The following is a 15,176-nucleotide window of genomic DNA, read 5'->3' as shown; positions in this document are numbered from 1 at the left end:
GCACATTGCATTTTTACAATACTAACATGTATTGTATTTCCTTTCTACTTTATTCAGTTTATTTGGTGCAACTTTGAGAAGTCCTACAAACACAGGAGTGATGATGAGTTTACATCTGGTAAAACACATTTTCTTTAAAATTAAAAACTATTCAGTGTTCCATGGATGCCTTTCATCTTCATTATATGTTTTACACACAAGAACATAAAAACCTAGAGCTAAATTCAGTTTTCACTTCTTCATAAGTTACGTTTTCCTTTGACAAACATCCTAAAACAAGGAAACTGCAGAACAAGCGTCTCAACATAAGCAAACGTTGACTTTTATCAGGAAGCGTGTTAAAGTCGTTCATCAGCGATCACCGGAATAAGGCACGGAAACAAAACGAAAAACACACACAGATGTTTCTTTTAAGCTTCTGATGCTACTCGTGCATAGGTGTGCTCTGCATTTTATTTCCATTCTTTGACGTTTTGTGGTAAACAAGGCATTTGACGCACAAAAAAAGCTACATAAAGGAGAACTTTTCGACCAGAAGTGCTGCGTATCTGCGGAAGACCCGTCAAACAACTTTCCAAGGGTCATTTAACAGGATTAAAGATGTAAAGTAAAGTACAAAGTTGACAACGCTGGAAAAACCATATTTTCCCTGCACTGAATCAAGCATAAAACGCCTGCAGACACTCCTTATAGTCATCTGTTATAATATCAGAGCTTTAGTTCAATGTTTTCCAGTGTTAGTACACGATCCAGCATTCTGTTTTTCACCACATGCTGAACTACGGTTATTTAGAAAAACTCTAGCCAAGTTTTTAAGCATACCACGGATTGCACTGTTGGTATCACCAAAACAATACCAACGCATTCCAGAGGAGTTCAAAGAATTAAAAAGGTCTGAGGTATGCACAGGATGGGAAGACACAGTGACACAATAAAACAAACCATTACTAGAACTCAGCTCTCACACACACACACACAGCTGCACAGTTTGTGGGGAATTCCACTAGTGAATTGAAGTATACTGGTGTCATTCTCAGCAGCAGTGAAGCTCTACTTGTCTACGGCTGATTCAGTTGAGTTCACCTAACCGCCACTTCGGTGAGGATATTTTCTCTTTATGCACTTTGTGGAGATTCCAATTGTTTTAGCACCAACTTCAAAACATCAGAAGTGCGGTTCGCGTGAAGAAATGTCCAACTTCTCCGAAATGAATCAGCTGAAGCGTTTTCAACAAATCTCATGATCAATTCAAACCACCTAGACAACAAATCTACAATCAACCTGAAAACATTATTGATTAGGTGTGCAGGAGTAGCCAGTCTGGTTTTATTTAAGGTGGAACATTTTCCCGATGCAGGAGTGTGAATGCAGCAGTAGGAACTCATGGGAAAAGGCCAGAACACATGGACCTCTGTTTGGACTCTGATTGTGGATAAGGCAGGTGGGCTCACATGTGCTCTGCAGCACAGTAATACATGTAGAGCCTGTTTGTATGTGTGCTCCCCCTTTAAAGGGTTCAGACATATTGGTTGTGTTCTGAACTTAGCACAAGCTAATGACAGCATGGAGGTATATTTTTATGGTGACATTTTCTGCATGATCAATTTTCAAGCCATGTCAAAGAATGCTGGTGGGAGTATGAAGGCGATTTCACCTTCTGGAGAAAAGGGACAAAAAAAAGAAACACGGCGGAGTGACGCTCTGGTAGATTCTGTGGCGCTCAGTTTTTGTCATTGGCGACAGCGTCGTCTTCGTTCTCATCAGCTCCCAGGTTGGCAGAGGTTTTGTTTTTAGTTGCGGTGTAGGGCTGGCGGATGTTGACTCTGTCCTTTTCTGCCTCCAGATCCTCATCGTAACGCTCGTCTTCATCCTCTTCGGCCTCGCTGTGGTGCGGAGAGGAGTGGCGGGACAGGGATGGAGAAGGTGGTACAGAGGCCGGTCGAGGGTAACGGAACCCTGTAGCCTGAAAAAAATAAAATAAAATCAAAGAAGGATTTTAACACACATGTATACATTTATTTAAAAAAAAGAAGTTATTTCTTGCTGTAAAAAATAAACTAACTCACTGAGCTCGGCTCATGAGGTTCATATATGAAGGTATCAGGAAAGGCTTTAGCCAAGGCCATATGACGGGCAGCTATATAATACTGAAACAAACAAAAAAAAAAGTCATTAAAGTTAATGTCTGACAAAATAATATAAAAAATGAGAGGGACCTGGCTGCAGACAACAAGATAGCGGCAGACATCAGCTGGAAGCAGAAGCACAAGTTATTTCAATTTTCCTGTTTGAATAAGTCATTTATAACTTATTCAGAAGTTAATTACCATGTTTTTAAAATAATAGATGAAAACATTAAATGCACCGTCTCCTTTGTTAATGAGCACCTGCTTTATTTTGTAGGTTTAAATTGGAATTTGCTTATATTTGCGCTGTTAAGGCAGATCTGCTCTTTGCAAAGGATCCCCCCCCCAATATGAATTACAAGTCTAACAATCTTAAAAACAACAAATGTACAAGATGTGCAAATCATAAAGATATACAGGAAAAGTAGGGAATAAAACAGTAACAAAGAAGATATGGAGGCAGAAGTTGCAGACTTTTAGGTGGAGACACTGCTTGGAGATCGCGGCGGGATTTAATGCTGCTTTATCCTGTGCCACTAAAATACAACACATTTTAAAATTGATATTTAAAGCAATTGTTCAGAATTTTAACACTTATTAAAACCAATGTAAAGTGAAAACTGTATTCAGAATTAAAACACCGGTTATTAAAAATTAAAATTCTAAGTTTTAGCGAGCAAGCTTAGCTTAAAATGGGTCAAAGGCAGCCATGGATTTTATTTTTCAAAATAAAATTGAAAATGAATTGATAACAACAAAAGTGCTTATAATTGTAAGAAGAAGAAAAAAAGCTAAAACGGGAAAAAACACAACTTTTAGGGTTGCCAGTTAAAATGAAGCCTTTTTCAAGCAGGAGCCTCCGGTTCCGGCGGATGATGTCTGCAGCCAGGTCCTCTTGTCAAAAGCTTGTTTGCTGAGAGCTGTAATCTCACCCTGCCGAGGTATCTCCAGTCCAGAAGGTCACTCAGGCGCTCGGTTCGATTCCTCTGGATGATCCGCTGACGTCGGCTCTGTTTGCAGAATTGGAACAGGAAGGAGGTGAGCTGGTTACACGACTCGTCGACGCCCTTGTAACGCCGGTCAAGGATGTAAATGCCTGCAAACAGAGAGCAAGTGATTTCCAATGCAGCCACAAATATTCCAGTTCATTTGTAAAGAACAACCTTCATTAAATGGATCAGAAAGTTCAAGTTGCATACCGTATGCTGAAGGGTCAGCTATGTGCTCCTCCATGAAACAGCCAAACCCCGACAGATTTGTGGAGATTGATGGAATTCCCATTACAGTGCACTCAGCTGATGATGGCAGCAGGTTTTAGGTATAAATACATGTTTAGGACAAGAAAAGAAAAAAAAAAATCTACATTTATGGATTGTACCTGGTGTGTAGCCCCAAGGTTCATAGTAAGAAGGGAAAACACCAAGGTGGCAGCCTCTGACAAACTCCTCATAGTCCATTGGCAGCAGAGGAGACGTGGATGAAAGGAACTCTGGATGGAAGATTATCTACAAGAAAAGGTTAAGGACAACATGAGTGAGCTTCTGTCACAACAGCATAGGTGGAAGTCAGATAAAACAAAGACTCCTGGATGGATTAGAACCACAAGAGATACCTTTAACTTTGCAGAATAAGGTCAACTGCGTACCTTGACTCGGTCAGCAGAGCTGTTGAAAAGGCCGATGCGGCGGACAGAGTTGAGGATGGGGTCGCTGCTGTCGTCCAGCATGTTATGGGTGCAGATTGGGGGTTGCGACTGCCTCTGAGTGGCAAAGATGGCACGCTTCATGATGGTGAAATCTTCTTTGTCTAGCATCTTTGCCACATCTGGCAGCTGGCCCCTTGTGGCAAAAGAAGGAGTTTAGACTAAAAACACAAACGAGTGTGATTGGGAAGCCCCCCGGCTGTCAAATTATTAGAGCTTCACATTAGTTTTGCTGCCTGTACTATTAAAAAAAGGCTTATACTGAATATATTCTAGGACTTGGAGGAAATTTCACATCCTTCAAGGGTCCTGAAGCTGAAAGATGTTTACTTACACTAGAAGAGACTCATAGAGCTTCTTGCCGAAGCGCTCCTTCACAGTGTGAGCTGTATCCCTGTAAGGAAAACCAATGGAGGAGTACATGAAAGAGCACTTTGGCTGCCAAGCTTGTCGTACCTACGAGTACACACTACATAAAATAGTCTCACCACAGCTGTTTCCTGACTGCTTGGCCTTTTAAGGTCTCCACATTGAAGTTGTTTGTCCGCGCTGGCATGATGAAGAAAGCTATAACAGTCACATCACTGTGGTTGACCTGCGAGAAGAACAAAACAAGAACGGAAGTTCCATTTCTTGCACTTAAAAGCACAACTAAAGAAAAATGTCACATCCTTACTCTCAGTAGATAGTTGAGTCTGGCCAAAGCTTCCAGGAAGATGTCGGCTCCTTTGTTGGAGAATTCATACCTCCCAGCGATGAAGAGGAACAAACATTTGTCCAAATTGAAGTCAAGATGCCTAGCAGCAAAAATAATAACCAATTTCTGTGACAACAAATCATCCTAAATCTTGCATTTGTTGCACATTTTCAATCTTTTTGTTCTTTATTTTTTGTTTTCTGCTAGTTTAGCTCTGCCTCTTCCATGGAGGAATGTGGATGGAGAAGCACACTTATCCCAAAAAGGAGTTACTCTGGTGATCTGCCAGCTTTAAGTCACTGAAGAAACACTCCAAAGAAAATTACTTTGAGTGTCTCAACATGTTCTTGTGGCATTTTTCTAATATTGTAGGATATATATTAAGAAATGTAATCTTAAATTTGCATTTCTGAGTATTTATTTATTCAAATTGTGTACTAGGAACAGACAAAAAAAAGTGCTTTGAAAAAGAACTTATTTGTCACATCGGCCGTCCGCCCTTGAGGGAGGATCCCTCCTTCATGTGGACACCCCTGGGATTTCTGGTTTTTATTTTTCCTCGTGTATCATCTTTTTTAGGAGTTCTTCCCTTACCGCAAAGAAGGGTATAAATGCAGGGACGCCCAGTTTAGTTTAGTCTGTTTAGTTAGTTTAGTTTAGAATTTACCTATTGAATTCTATGATTTTATATTTACTATACAATTACAGGTGTGAAACCCATTGAGATGACTGTTCTGGTAATATTGGGCTATATAAAAAAAATTGAATTGAACATAGAAAATAAGCTGGGCGGCCCGCAGGCACCTTGCTCCGAGTTCATAGCAACAGGGAAGGCAGGGTTGGTCCACACCAACGGTCCCCCCCCACAACCCAGAGACAAATTTCTAGTGAACTCCTGCTGCTCTGCAGAAACTATGTCCTATAAAACTGTTTTTTGTTGTAGTTTGTTTTGGCTAAAAACTGCATAATCACCATTAGAGACCACTAGGAACACCTTTAAAATTGATCAAAAGATGATCGCAGTGGGCCTTAAATCCTAAAGGCTTTGTAAATTACCTAAAATTTACAATGACATTGTTTTTTCAATGATAAGGCTAAACTGCGGTGTAAAAAGAAGCTGTGATGCAATCTTGGGTTTAATGTTCTCACCCGTAGAAGTGTCCCCTGACAAACTCTTGAATCCGACTCTTGCTCTGTGCATGGAGGTTCTGGAACTCATGCATAGCTGAGAACTTCTTCACATTCAGCCCGTTGGGAGTTACAATATCTATGAATGGAAAAAAATACAGTATATTTCAGATACTGGTATGGTCAAAGGGAGTTTCTGAGATCTAGTTTAAAAAAATCCGTAACGCCTTAAAGCTTTAAAGTTTACTTGTCTGAGACGTCCCAAATGCTTAAGCGCTGTTGTTACACAGCTGAACAAAAAAAGCTTGAGATATTTCCCATTTGTCTTAGTCTGATAAGTATCAGGATTTAATCAGCTTAAGTAAAGAAATCTTGCAGACTTGTGTCCTCAAAGAGATACGATGACACCAAGAGCTTTTGCTCAAAGTTTGGAGGAGACCGGGTTCGAATGGGGTGCAGAAGAAAATAAATATTACTGATTACTTTTGATAAGATGTAACACATTTAATATATGTTTTTCACAGTAAAAAGCCCAGAGCTGATGAAAGTCACTTTCAAATTCAGGTGACCTTTAACCTGATGACATTTCCTCATGTGTATAAACACAGCATGCATTACCTCCTCCTTGTGGAACAAAGTTTTAAGTTGCATTTCAGGACAGAGTTCACTGACAAGCAATTTACAAAGTACTTATGAACCCAATGGCATGTTTCCACTAAACCGTACAGGTGAGGCCAAAATGTTTAGAAAGAAAACGTTTGCAGTTTCACTGGTCGAACAGATAAAACTCCAAGAAGTCTGTCAGCACGTGTGTATGATGCACACATAATGCTATCTGCATGTTTAATTTTAAAATATCCATTCAAATAACCAGAGCTTTACTTTCTTCTGCAATAAAAAGGTCAATATGGTTCATCAAATACATAAAATAGAAGGACACTGCATCTGCACGCACATATGAAGATTTTCACTTTTTAAAAGTGTATTTATATTTTATCTTAATGAGCACGTTAGAAGTTTTTGCATCTTTTTTTTACTTTGTATTTTCTCTTATTCCAACTACTCAATGCAGTAGCCACCTTTACTATGTTTCCTGTCGTTTCTCACAACACGGAATATCATCCCTAAAATGTTTGACATGACCTTATTTTGGATCCTGGACCAGTTAAAAGAGATAGTCTAGAAGTGGAATTAAATAGATTTATCTAACCTGAAGAAGAATCTAAATAAATGTGATTTGGTTGTGAAATGGCACAAAATATATGGAAAAAAAAATGTTCTTTGGGTTTTTTCAACAACAGAGGATTCTTCCAAGCTAATTTAACAAGAGACACTATTAAATAAAAAGTCAAACTTTTGCTTGGAAAGACTACTTTTCCTCCTTAAACACAATTTAAACACTAATCTGTTACCACTTTTTCCTGCAATCCTAAAATATAAATTTGCTGTTTGCCTTTGAAATATTTTTTCCATAACGTGTTTCTGGCATCAGTCTTGCAATGACAAAGACACAGTTACACATAACTTTTTAGTCAATGTTGACAAAAGAGAGACTAAAATCCAACTAATTCAAAAAGAATTATGATCAAACATTTTTTTTTTTTGTAAATAAAGCAGCTTTAACTCCGCTCACCTGGTTTTCTCTTGAGCAGGTGCTCCGCCTCAATGGCTGTAATCTGTGACACCGTGGTAAAGACGTGGGCACAGTGTGCGGCCGCTCGCTCCAAACAGTAGCGATGGTAGATCTGTCGATCACCTGCTTCCTTATCCACGTTAAACTGAGCAGTAAACACAGGAAACACAGAGCTTAATATATAATGACATTTACTGTAGTTCTGGGAACTTGATGGGATTTGTTTAAAAAAAGAGACTGAACTACAAAACGGTACATACCTTTGAAAGGTTGTTGTAAAAGTCCACGCTTCCAGCACACAGGTAGCGTCCCAGTAGTGTGGCGTGAGTTGTGAAGATGGTCGCCACAGGCAGCTGTCGCTTCCTGCACAACACCAGCCCCAGGCCAGCCAGCCACTCGTGGAAGTGGGCCACGATGTGCGGGGGCTCCTCAGACTGGGCTGCGAACTACAGCAGCAAACAACACAACCTTACAAAAATAGCGCAAATAATCACAGCGCTCAAGTTAGGCTCACAAAACCCCAATTTTGTTTCAGTCGGTTTCTGAAGAAAAAAAGATGGATCCTAAAAGAGGTAGATATCATTGGCATATTTTTACATCCTTATTTTCACTGGCTGAAGCCCATCCCAGACCATGATCAAGCCTACACCGTGTTTAAACACTTAAAAAAAATGTTTTTTGTTAAATTAAACTGCAACCTGGAACAGGAAACATCACAAAGTCCTACGATGGCTTCATTATTCAGTGCATGCCATTTCGTCCCATCATGTTAAGAAATGTATTTTTTTATTAGATTTAAAGTTATTTTATTTTACAACAGTTCATTTTAACAGGAATTTTCAGAATTAACTCAGAAATATAAGATTCGGTTTTCCTCCAACATTTGTGCCAATTACAGCTACTTCCTGGAGCTCAGAGAACCAACATTTTATGGCTTAACACGTAAAAAAAAAAGTTCATCCTTACATTTTGCTGGCTGGAAATGAGTTATTCTTAGGTATACACAGTAACAGAAAAATGTAACAAGGTCACTGACCTCTCCAAGAAGCCAAGCCGTCAGAAAACCAAACAACACGGCGTCGTTTGCTTCACGGTCGAACCAAGGAACACCGATTGCGCCCAGGTCCCACAGCTCGCTCTTCCAGCGATCCAGAGACCAGGCAGTGAAGCCCACGTCAATCAGAACAACATAAGGACTACCTTCAATCAGCCAGCGACCAAAGTATACCTGCAGAAAAATGAGAGCAGGTTGATTGAGGTTGAGAATAAAAAGAGGATTTCTATACATGGTTTCCTAAAAGAAAGTGAGCATTTTTCTAGGTTCACTAGATGAAACCTTTTCTTCTGGTTCTTATCTTATGCAGTTAAATTCTACATTAATCTTTCTTGCACAAAGACTTTTGGAGGAATGCAGCGTATTCCATAGGAACATCACGTCTGAGGCACCAAGTTAACACATTTTTTTTTTTTAAAGATAAGAAACTGCCATAAAAGCTTTTGGATAAATGAGATCAATCCTTTGTTGAAAAGGCAACTAGACTTTTTTTTTATAAAAATAGAACCTCTGCAACTTCCAGCCTAGACACTTAATACCACAGCGGTCCTTCAGTGACGCAGCAAAAAACCTTAAAGGCATCTCATTCATCTATTTCTGGAGTGTCACTGCGCTGGAACACTGATGCAACCTTTAACCTTTCAGAAGAAATGTCACAGTTGTGGTCGGGGATAGAAGAGGGACAGATAACAGAGAGATGACCGATAAACTATGGGCTCAGCACACTTTCAGTGCATAACCCCCTCCCCAACCCCCCACTCCTTCTGCAGGACCTATGTATGTTTACTGTACACATGTGGTAGTACCTTACACCCACTGGAGTTCATTTTGTCAATGGTCCGCTTCAGCACGGGGTTGGTGGGTTCAATCAACTCCACTTGAGTGCGCACGTTGCTCTCTACATAGGGACCCACCAGGAAATAGTTCTCCCCCCATTCCTCGGCGGTCAGACGAGCTTTGGTTTGGATGACGGTGTAAATGCCTCCAACTTCACAAGTGGGATCAACCAGATTCAAATAGGGACAAAAAAAGACAAAAAACTTTGTAAGAATGAGGGGGAAACTTGACTTTGACTGTAGAGATTCTGCATAAAAAAGGTATGTTTTTTCCCCCCAAACATTTTACTTCTTTTCTTAAACTTTAGAGCCAACAATAAGTATGATACACTTGCCTTTGTTGGCAACTTCCCAAGCTATTTCAAAGAGAACGGCATCCTCCAACTCAAACTCCTCGTCCCACTCCTCAAGTCCAGAGAGGGACGTGACGGACAGGCTGCGGGCCAGCGGCATTCTGGGTAAATATAGACAACGCCCATGCTCAAAAGATGCTACACATATGAGGACACAAAACATGACTGGCATGCGTTCGAGGCACTTGTCAAGTTTTTATTCTATAAATACAGGTTTTTTTTTCTTTCCCATGTTTCAAATCAATAAAAACTTTAGGGTCCAACAATTTTCATAGGAGTGGGTCTTTAACTTATTCTGATTTAAAGCAACCCTTTCCTACCTGTTGTATAGACTCCAACTCACTTCATTAAGCCATTTTTAAAGTAACAGGTTAGCACACATCACGTAACTTCCTCTTGACAAATACAGCCTATTACCTAAGTGGGTTTTTTTTTCAGCTTTTAGTACAAAAAAATGCTTAAAATGTTTGACTTGTTGCCACATAATTCACCATATATAATGATGAGATTCTTTGTGAAGTTTTACAAAGAACATTTTTTTTTAACATTATGTTTTGATAGCTACGGGACATTCTATTTTAAAAAAAAAAATCAGTTTATAGTTGAACAATTTTATCTAATATTTCACGACAATCACAGTAGAATCACACACATGATTCACTCAGGAGAGTATTTCAACACCAGCTTCAGATGCTGCTGAGACATGATGGTGAAACTGTGGGAACAAAGGGGGAGCGGCGTAAAAGAAATGATGCAAAGTCCATAGATCTAGCATGGACTTGATCTAGTGGTGTTTTCCTTCGGCAATATATTCCACCACATGTTGCAATCGCATGAAGCGAACATGCATGGAAAACTGCAGAAATGTGCTGGCAGAGTGGGGGGAGGGGGCAACAATCCCACCCACCGCTCCTTCTTATTTATCCATCATGCACCACTGAGAAACACATATGAGATTTTAAAACTCCTTCAAAATGTAACCTTTGCTTTGCATCATGTTCAAATAAAGATGATAAGTCCAGCTGGAAAATGTTGCATCTAAACTTAGTTAGGAATCTCTCGGGGATTCCTCTTGAGATGGCTGCATGCATCCATGATCTGCAATTCCTTACTGGTGCAGCCGGAACTCTACCATCTCTTCGTGACCTCGCACGCGCCGGTTCACCTTTCCTGAGAAAAGCTGTGGCTACTCTCTTGCAGGCCCGCGACTATGATGAAGGCGGGCAGACATGGCATGCTCCGGCTCCAGCTGGCAATAAAATCGCTCGGGATTATTGACAAAACTGTTCATGCGTGCCCTTCTATCTGCGGTCGGCGCCTCCCGGTGGGTTTCAGGGCGAACGTGACATCAAGCACACAGCAGCTGAGAGGCCGCGTCCGCGCTCGCTCGAGGAACGGATAAACTTCTGACGTTATAGAAGATAAAAACAAGACGGGTCAACTCACCTTTCAGGGTTTTTTCTCAACTTTACGAAGCAGAGCTAAACATTGGCAGCTGTCGTAGTCTATCCGTGAGGAGCAAAACAGTGCGGAGCGAGCAAAAAGGGGCGGCAGCTTGGTTTAAATGTCAGCGACGTGCATTGGCTTGGTGCGTGGTGCTATGATGCTGAGGTAAACCCCGCCCCCTGCGGTGGACGAGGCTGGATTGGTGGATAGTTTCGATGAGCTCCAATCCTATTGGTCGAAGAAAAATAATTTTTACTCCCCTTATGCACAAAGCTGGGGGTGGACTGGGTGCATTCCTCCACGGAGAAATGCTACTGGCTGAGATGGAAAAGCAAGAAGTTGCAGCTGATGATTTTCATTTCATCCAAGCGAATCTAGGGAATTGTAGCAAAGCTTTTTATTCAATTGTGACTACTAAAAGTGTTCTCTTGATTCCTTAAAAGTTCATGAAAGTGTAATCAAGTAAAAACTTCATAAATCCAATAAACCTTTTGATTTTCGTTACTCCCCCCCATTAAAGTAAAACAGTTATTGTAAGTCTTTAAAATCAGAAATAATTTAAACAACTAATAACAATAGTATAATTTATTTTTAAGGTGTTTTTAAACACTACACTGCATTCAAGTTCAACCCGGTCTCATCCTAAAATGTGTAGTATACTTCTTTGCAGACTCACTTAATGAAAATCATGTTTTTTTGTGGTTTTAACATCCACTTGCAGGCAAACAGATCCATTTACAACTTTGTATTTATCGTCTGAGTTGGCATCTGGTTCCAATATTGCTCGCCATTTTTGTTGCCGCTAATGTCAGCTTGGTGTTGTGAGGGGCTGTAAGTTAGCAGGAGGGCATGGAAACAAAGGGATGATGGGAAAAGAAAACAGTCCTTGCCAACACTACTGCGTACAACCCAGAGGCAAATTTTTCAATAGATCAAAAGATGATTGGAGTAGGATTATAAACACTAAAAATAAAATCTGTGTTTATCCCATTTGAACATTTTCTCACTATAATCGTGGTGATGGAGCACACAACTCTCAAAGGTCCTGGTTTTAATCTTTACCTTTCCTCTTGTAACCTAAGTTGTTCCTTTCCTCTGTTTATTGTCTTCCAGCATGCTCTCCTCTGAACGCCTGAAGTGTCATGTTGCACCATTATCATTCGCTCTGTGACCTCTAACCTTACTGTTCACTGCATCTGCATCTGTAAATGATGAGAGGAAAAGGCCATAAACTGTCAGCAACTACACAGCTATTGTGTGACCTTTCAGGCACAAAAAAGTCAATGCTTTCTAAATATTTTACTTGCCATTTGCCAAAAATTTAAGCATTTTTACTTTAAGACTGGACAGACTTGTCTCTTTTGACACTGATTAATAAAACGTCACACTGTGTAAATGCTTTAGTGAATTTATCACATTTCCAGTGTAACAGTTGTGAATTAGATGCAGACCTTTCTACATATTCTTGCTCAATATAAGAGTTGATATGGTAGATTAAATGAAAACTGACCAGTGTATGTACTCAAAGGTGTACAAATATTCTGGTATTTTGCTTGGTGCAGGAGCAATGAAGGTGGAAAAACTTCTCTTCTCTTCTTCACATTTCAGCTCCAGCCTTTCTGCATGTGCCGCTCCATAAGCCTGCAGGGATTTTCTCCAGGTGCTGTGTATTTAAATGGATTGACTCACTTATATTTTCAGTCCATGAAGCTTTAACACAAGTTTATTGTTGCTGAAAGTGAAAATTGACTCTTAAAACATTCCTTTCTCTTCTGCGTGTTATAAAAACATACTTTCTCGGTTTATCTGTTTGATGTTTAAGTATAATAATAATTTAATCTTTCAACATTTTAGATAGAGAAAGATGGCATTATGGCAACTATCCTTATAACAAGGAGTAAAAAATGCTTAGTGTAAAATATATTATGTTTTTATTAAAAAAAGGCACTCTTTTTGTTTTTAATCTTATTCTCCTTTAAGAAAAAAAACACAATTCTGCTTTATGCTAATACAAACTGGTTTGTTTTAAGGAATGTCCAGTTTTTTCTAAAGTAGGATTTTTTTTAATTCATGAGTGCAGGTTTTTTTTAAATTATTCTAACTGTAATTTTTCTATATTTTTTTTAATTAAATCTAAGAATGTCTTAACAACACATACAATTTGAGAGTGCCTTTTTTTTCCAAGGTAGACTTTGAGACTGCATGTGTCAAAATCATAAAATGGGACTGTTTAAGATGCTAGAAGAGATTGAAATTTAGAACTTTGAAGGGGCTTCTGAGCGGGTGTGGGTAATCTCAAAGGCACAGTTGTTTCCAAGCCAGACAGGATCTATGAATACATGTCTAAGGTAAGAAGGAGACGGTGCCAGAGCCCCACAAACAAACCGTATTTGACAAAACCCCAAAATTTTCACAAGAGTAAAGCTTTAGAACTTCTAATACTTGAAACAAAAAAAGTCAGTGTGAAAACCTGAAACCTATGTTTCAGATATTTTTTTTAAGCCAGAGCACCTTCAAATCATTGCCCTTAAAATGTACAATTTTTATTTTTTGTCTAAGTCGATATTTTGTCTATGTCATTTTCAGGTGTATGTCTCTGTCTAAGTGGTGTGGATTTGGTGCAGAAGTATAGCAGTTATGGGTGTAACGCAGGGGTGGGCAATTCCAGGCCTCGAGGGCCGGTGTGTCTGCATGATTTCAAGATAGCCTTTCCCTACTCATGGCTGATTACCTGGTTCAGGTGTGTCCAGCCAATAATCTTGCCCTACTCATAACTGATTACCTGGTTCAGGTGTGTCCAGCCAATTAGAACATGCCAGAGCAGGGTATGCTGGAAAACATGCAGGAATGCGGCCCTCAGTGCCCACCTCTGGTGTAACGCTTAATCGACTTTATTGATGAATCAATTTATATTTGATCGGCCTGTCTGAGGGAAGTTGTTAATCAAATCGACTAATAACGTCATCGAATAACTTCAAAATGAAATAGATCAATTAAATCAAAATTTGAAAATGCCATTTGGATTGACACAAGGTAGGTTCAGTTTACTAATGTAAAAATGACCAAGTACCATCAGAGCGGACAACACGCATGTGACTGCAGCAAAAAATGATCAGTCCATCCTTCCAGTCCAATGTGTGGAAACACTTTGAATTCTGCAAAGACTTGTGACCATAAAGTGTGGTAGAACGTTCTAATAATGTTCCCTTTGTATTATTTGCATGTGAAAATATAACATTGGGCTGAACTTTATGAAACTAAATGTGAATGGATTTGCCATTAATTATTGTTTACTTTTTTGTTTGTTTACATAATTATTTACACTTTACTATCTTGCAGGAAATACAAGGAATCTGGAAAACTTCACCTGCACTGTTCAGTACACTGATTGAATTTTTTTCTAAAGATTCACTGGATTGATTTAAGATCAGTGAATCAGATTCTTTAAAATGAACTAATATTGACTATGAATCACATTGTCAACAACAAAATTTGATGTGAATTGAATCGTTATCGTTGTAAAAATTAATAGTTACAATAGTATAAAGCATGTGTTTAAGCTGTGAGTGGAAGCTGAGGTTCCTGGAGAAAACCCACAGGTAAACAGGGAAAACAAGTGAAGAACAACCACTATGCTACAATGCAGCCTCTCGTAAGTTTAATTTCAATTAAAAATCAGGGTCTGCAACCTGCGGCTCTGGAGTGTGGCTATTTTACCCCTCCATTGTTGCTCAACTCTCAAAGAAAAGTAAAGAGCTTTTACTAAAAAGAAAATAAAAAAATAAACAGTAAGAAAAAAAGTACAGTAAACTAAGTCAAACGTTTTTTAACTGGTTCACAAACAGTTGAAAGACAGTTCGCATTGAATTAAAACATTTTGACAGATTTTGCGCACTTGATATTACAGCAATTTAACTGGATGTCAGGTCAGTAAGTAAAACAAGAATTATTATTAGAGGTTGACTGAGTTATAAGGTGGATTTTCTATTTTTGAACAAATGCAAGGATTTTAAGTGCACCTCAAGGTTCAAACACTGTTTTTGATTTGGTTTGTCTGATTTACAGAGTATATAGTGTTTGGATGGAAAAAGTTAGAAATTGTCCATTTCAATACCAGTGGTGCTAGTAGTTTTAAGCAAGGTAACTTTTTTCCTGTTTTATTCCTGTGTGTTTTTTTCTTTATACACTGTTCCAATTTTTT

The 15,176-nt window shown here is 39.2% G+C and overlaps 1 protein-coding gene across 1 annotated transcript; it reads right to left on the bottom strand.

Annotated features, from left to right (window-relative positions):
- Positions 1-7: 7 nt before the first annotated feature.
- gys1 (glycogen synthase 1) lies at positions 8-11,108 on the bottom strand. The gene is made up of 16 exons (XM_004071513.3): positions 10,976-11,108; positions 9,512-9,630; positions 9,147-9,328; positions 8,323-8,514; positions 7,547-7,732; positions 7,287-7,431; positions 5,675-5,792; positions 4,505-4,625; positions 4,317-4,423; positions 4,163-4,222; positions 3,772-3,964; positions 3,505-3,631; positions 3,326-3,421; positions 3,059-3,222; positions 2,067-2,147; positions 8-1,963 (listed from the first exon to the last, which is right to left on the bottom strand). Exons 2-16 carry the CDS (start codon positions 9,627-9,629, stop codon positions 1,721-1,723), a joined length of 2,133 nt encoding a protein of 710 aa, XP_004071561.2. The 5' UTR covers position 9,630; positions 10,976-11,108; the 3' UTR covers positions 8-1,720.
- Between the last annotated feature and the right edge of the window lie 4,068 nt (positions 11,109-15,176).

This window comes from Oryzias latipes, chromosome 8 (assembly GCF_002234675.1).
Source record: "Oryzias latipes chromosome 8, ASM223467v1".
Lineage (NCBI taxonomy): Eukaryota > Metazoa > Chordata > Actinopteri > Beloniformes > Adrianichthyidae > Oryzias > Oryzias latipes.
Note: the sequence above shows the minus strand (reverse complement) of the source record. Positions and strands in the feature narration are given on the sequence as shown.

What these genes read in the sequence shown, in the direction of transcription:
- gys1 (XM_004071513.3), bottom strand. Translation starts at nt 9,629, where the DNA reads ATGCCGCTGGCCCGCAGCCTGTCCGTCACGTCCCTCTCTGGACTTGAG. An exon ending in CTCTATGAGTCTCTTCTAGT is followed by an intron (nt 3,965 to 4,162) that starts GTAAGTAAACAT and finishes TTTTGCCACAAG; the next exon opens with GGGCCAGCTGCCAGATGTGG. An exon ending in AACCTCATGAGCCGAGCTCA is followed by an intron (nt 1,964 to 2,066) that starts GTGAGTTAGTTT and finishes TATTTTTTTCAG; the next exon opens with GCTACAGGGTTCCGTTACCC.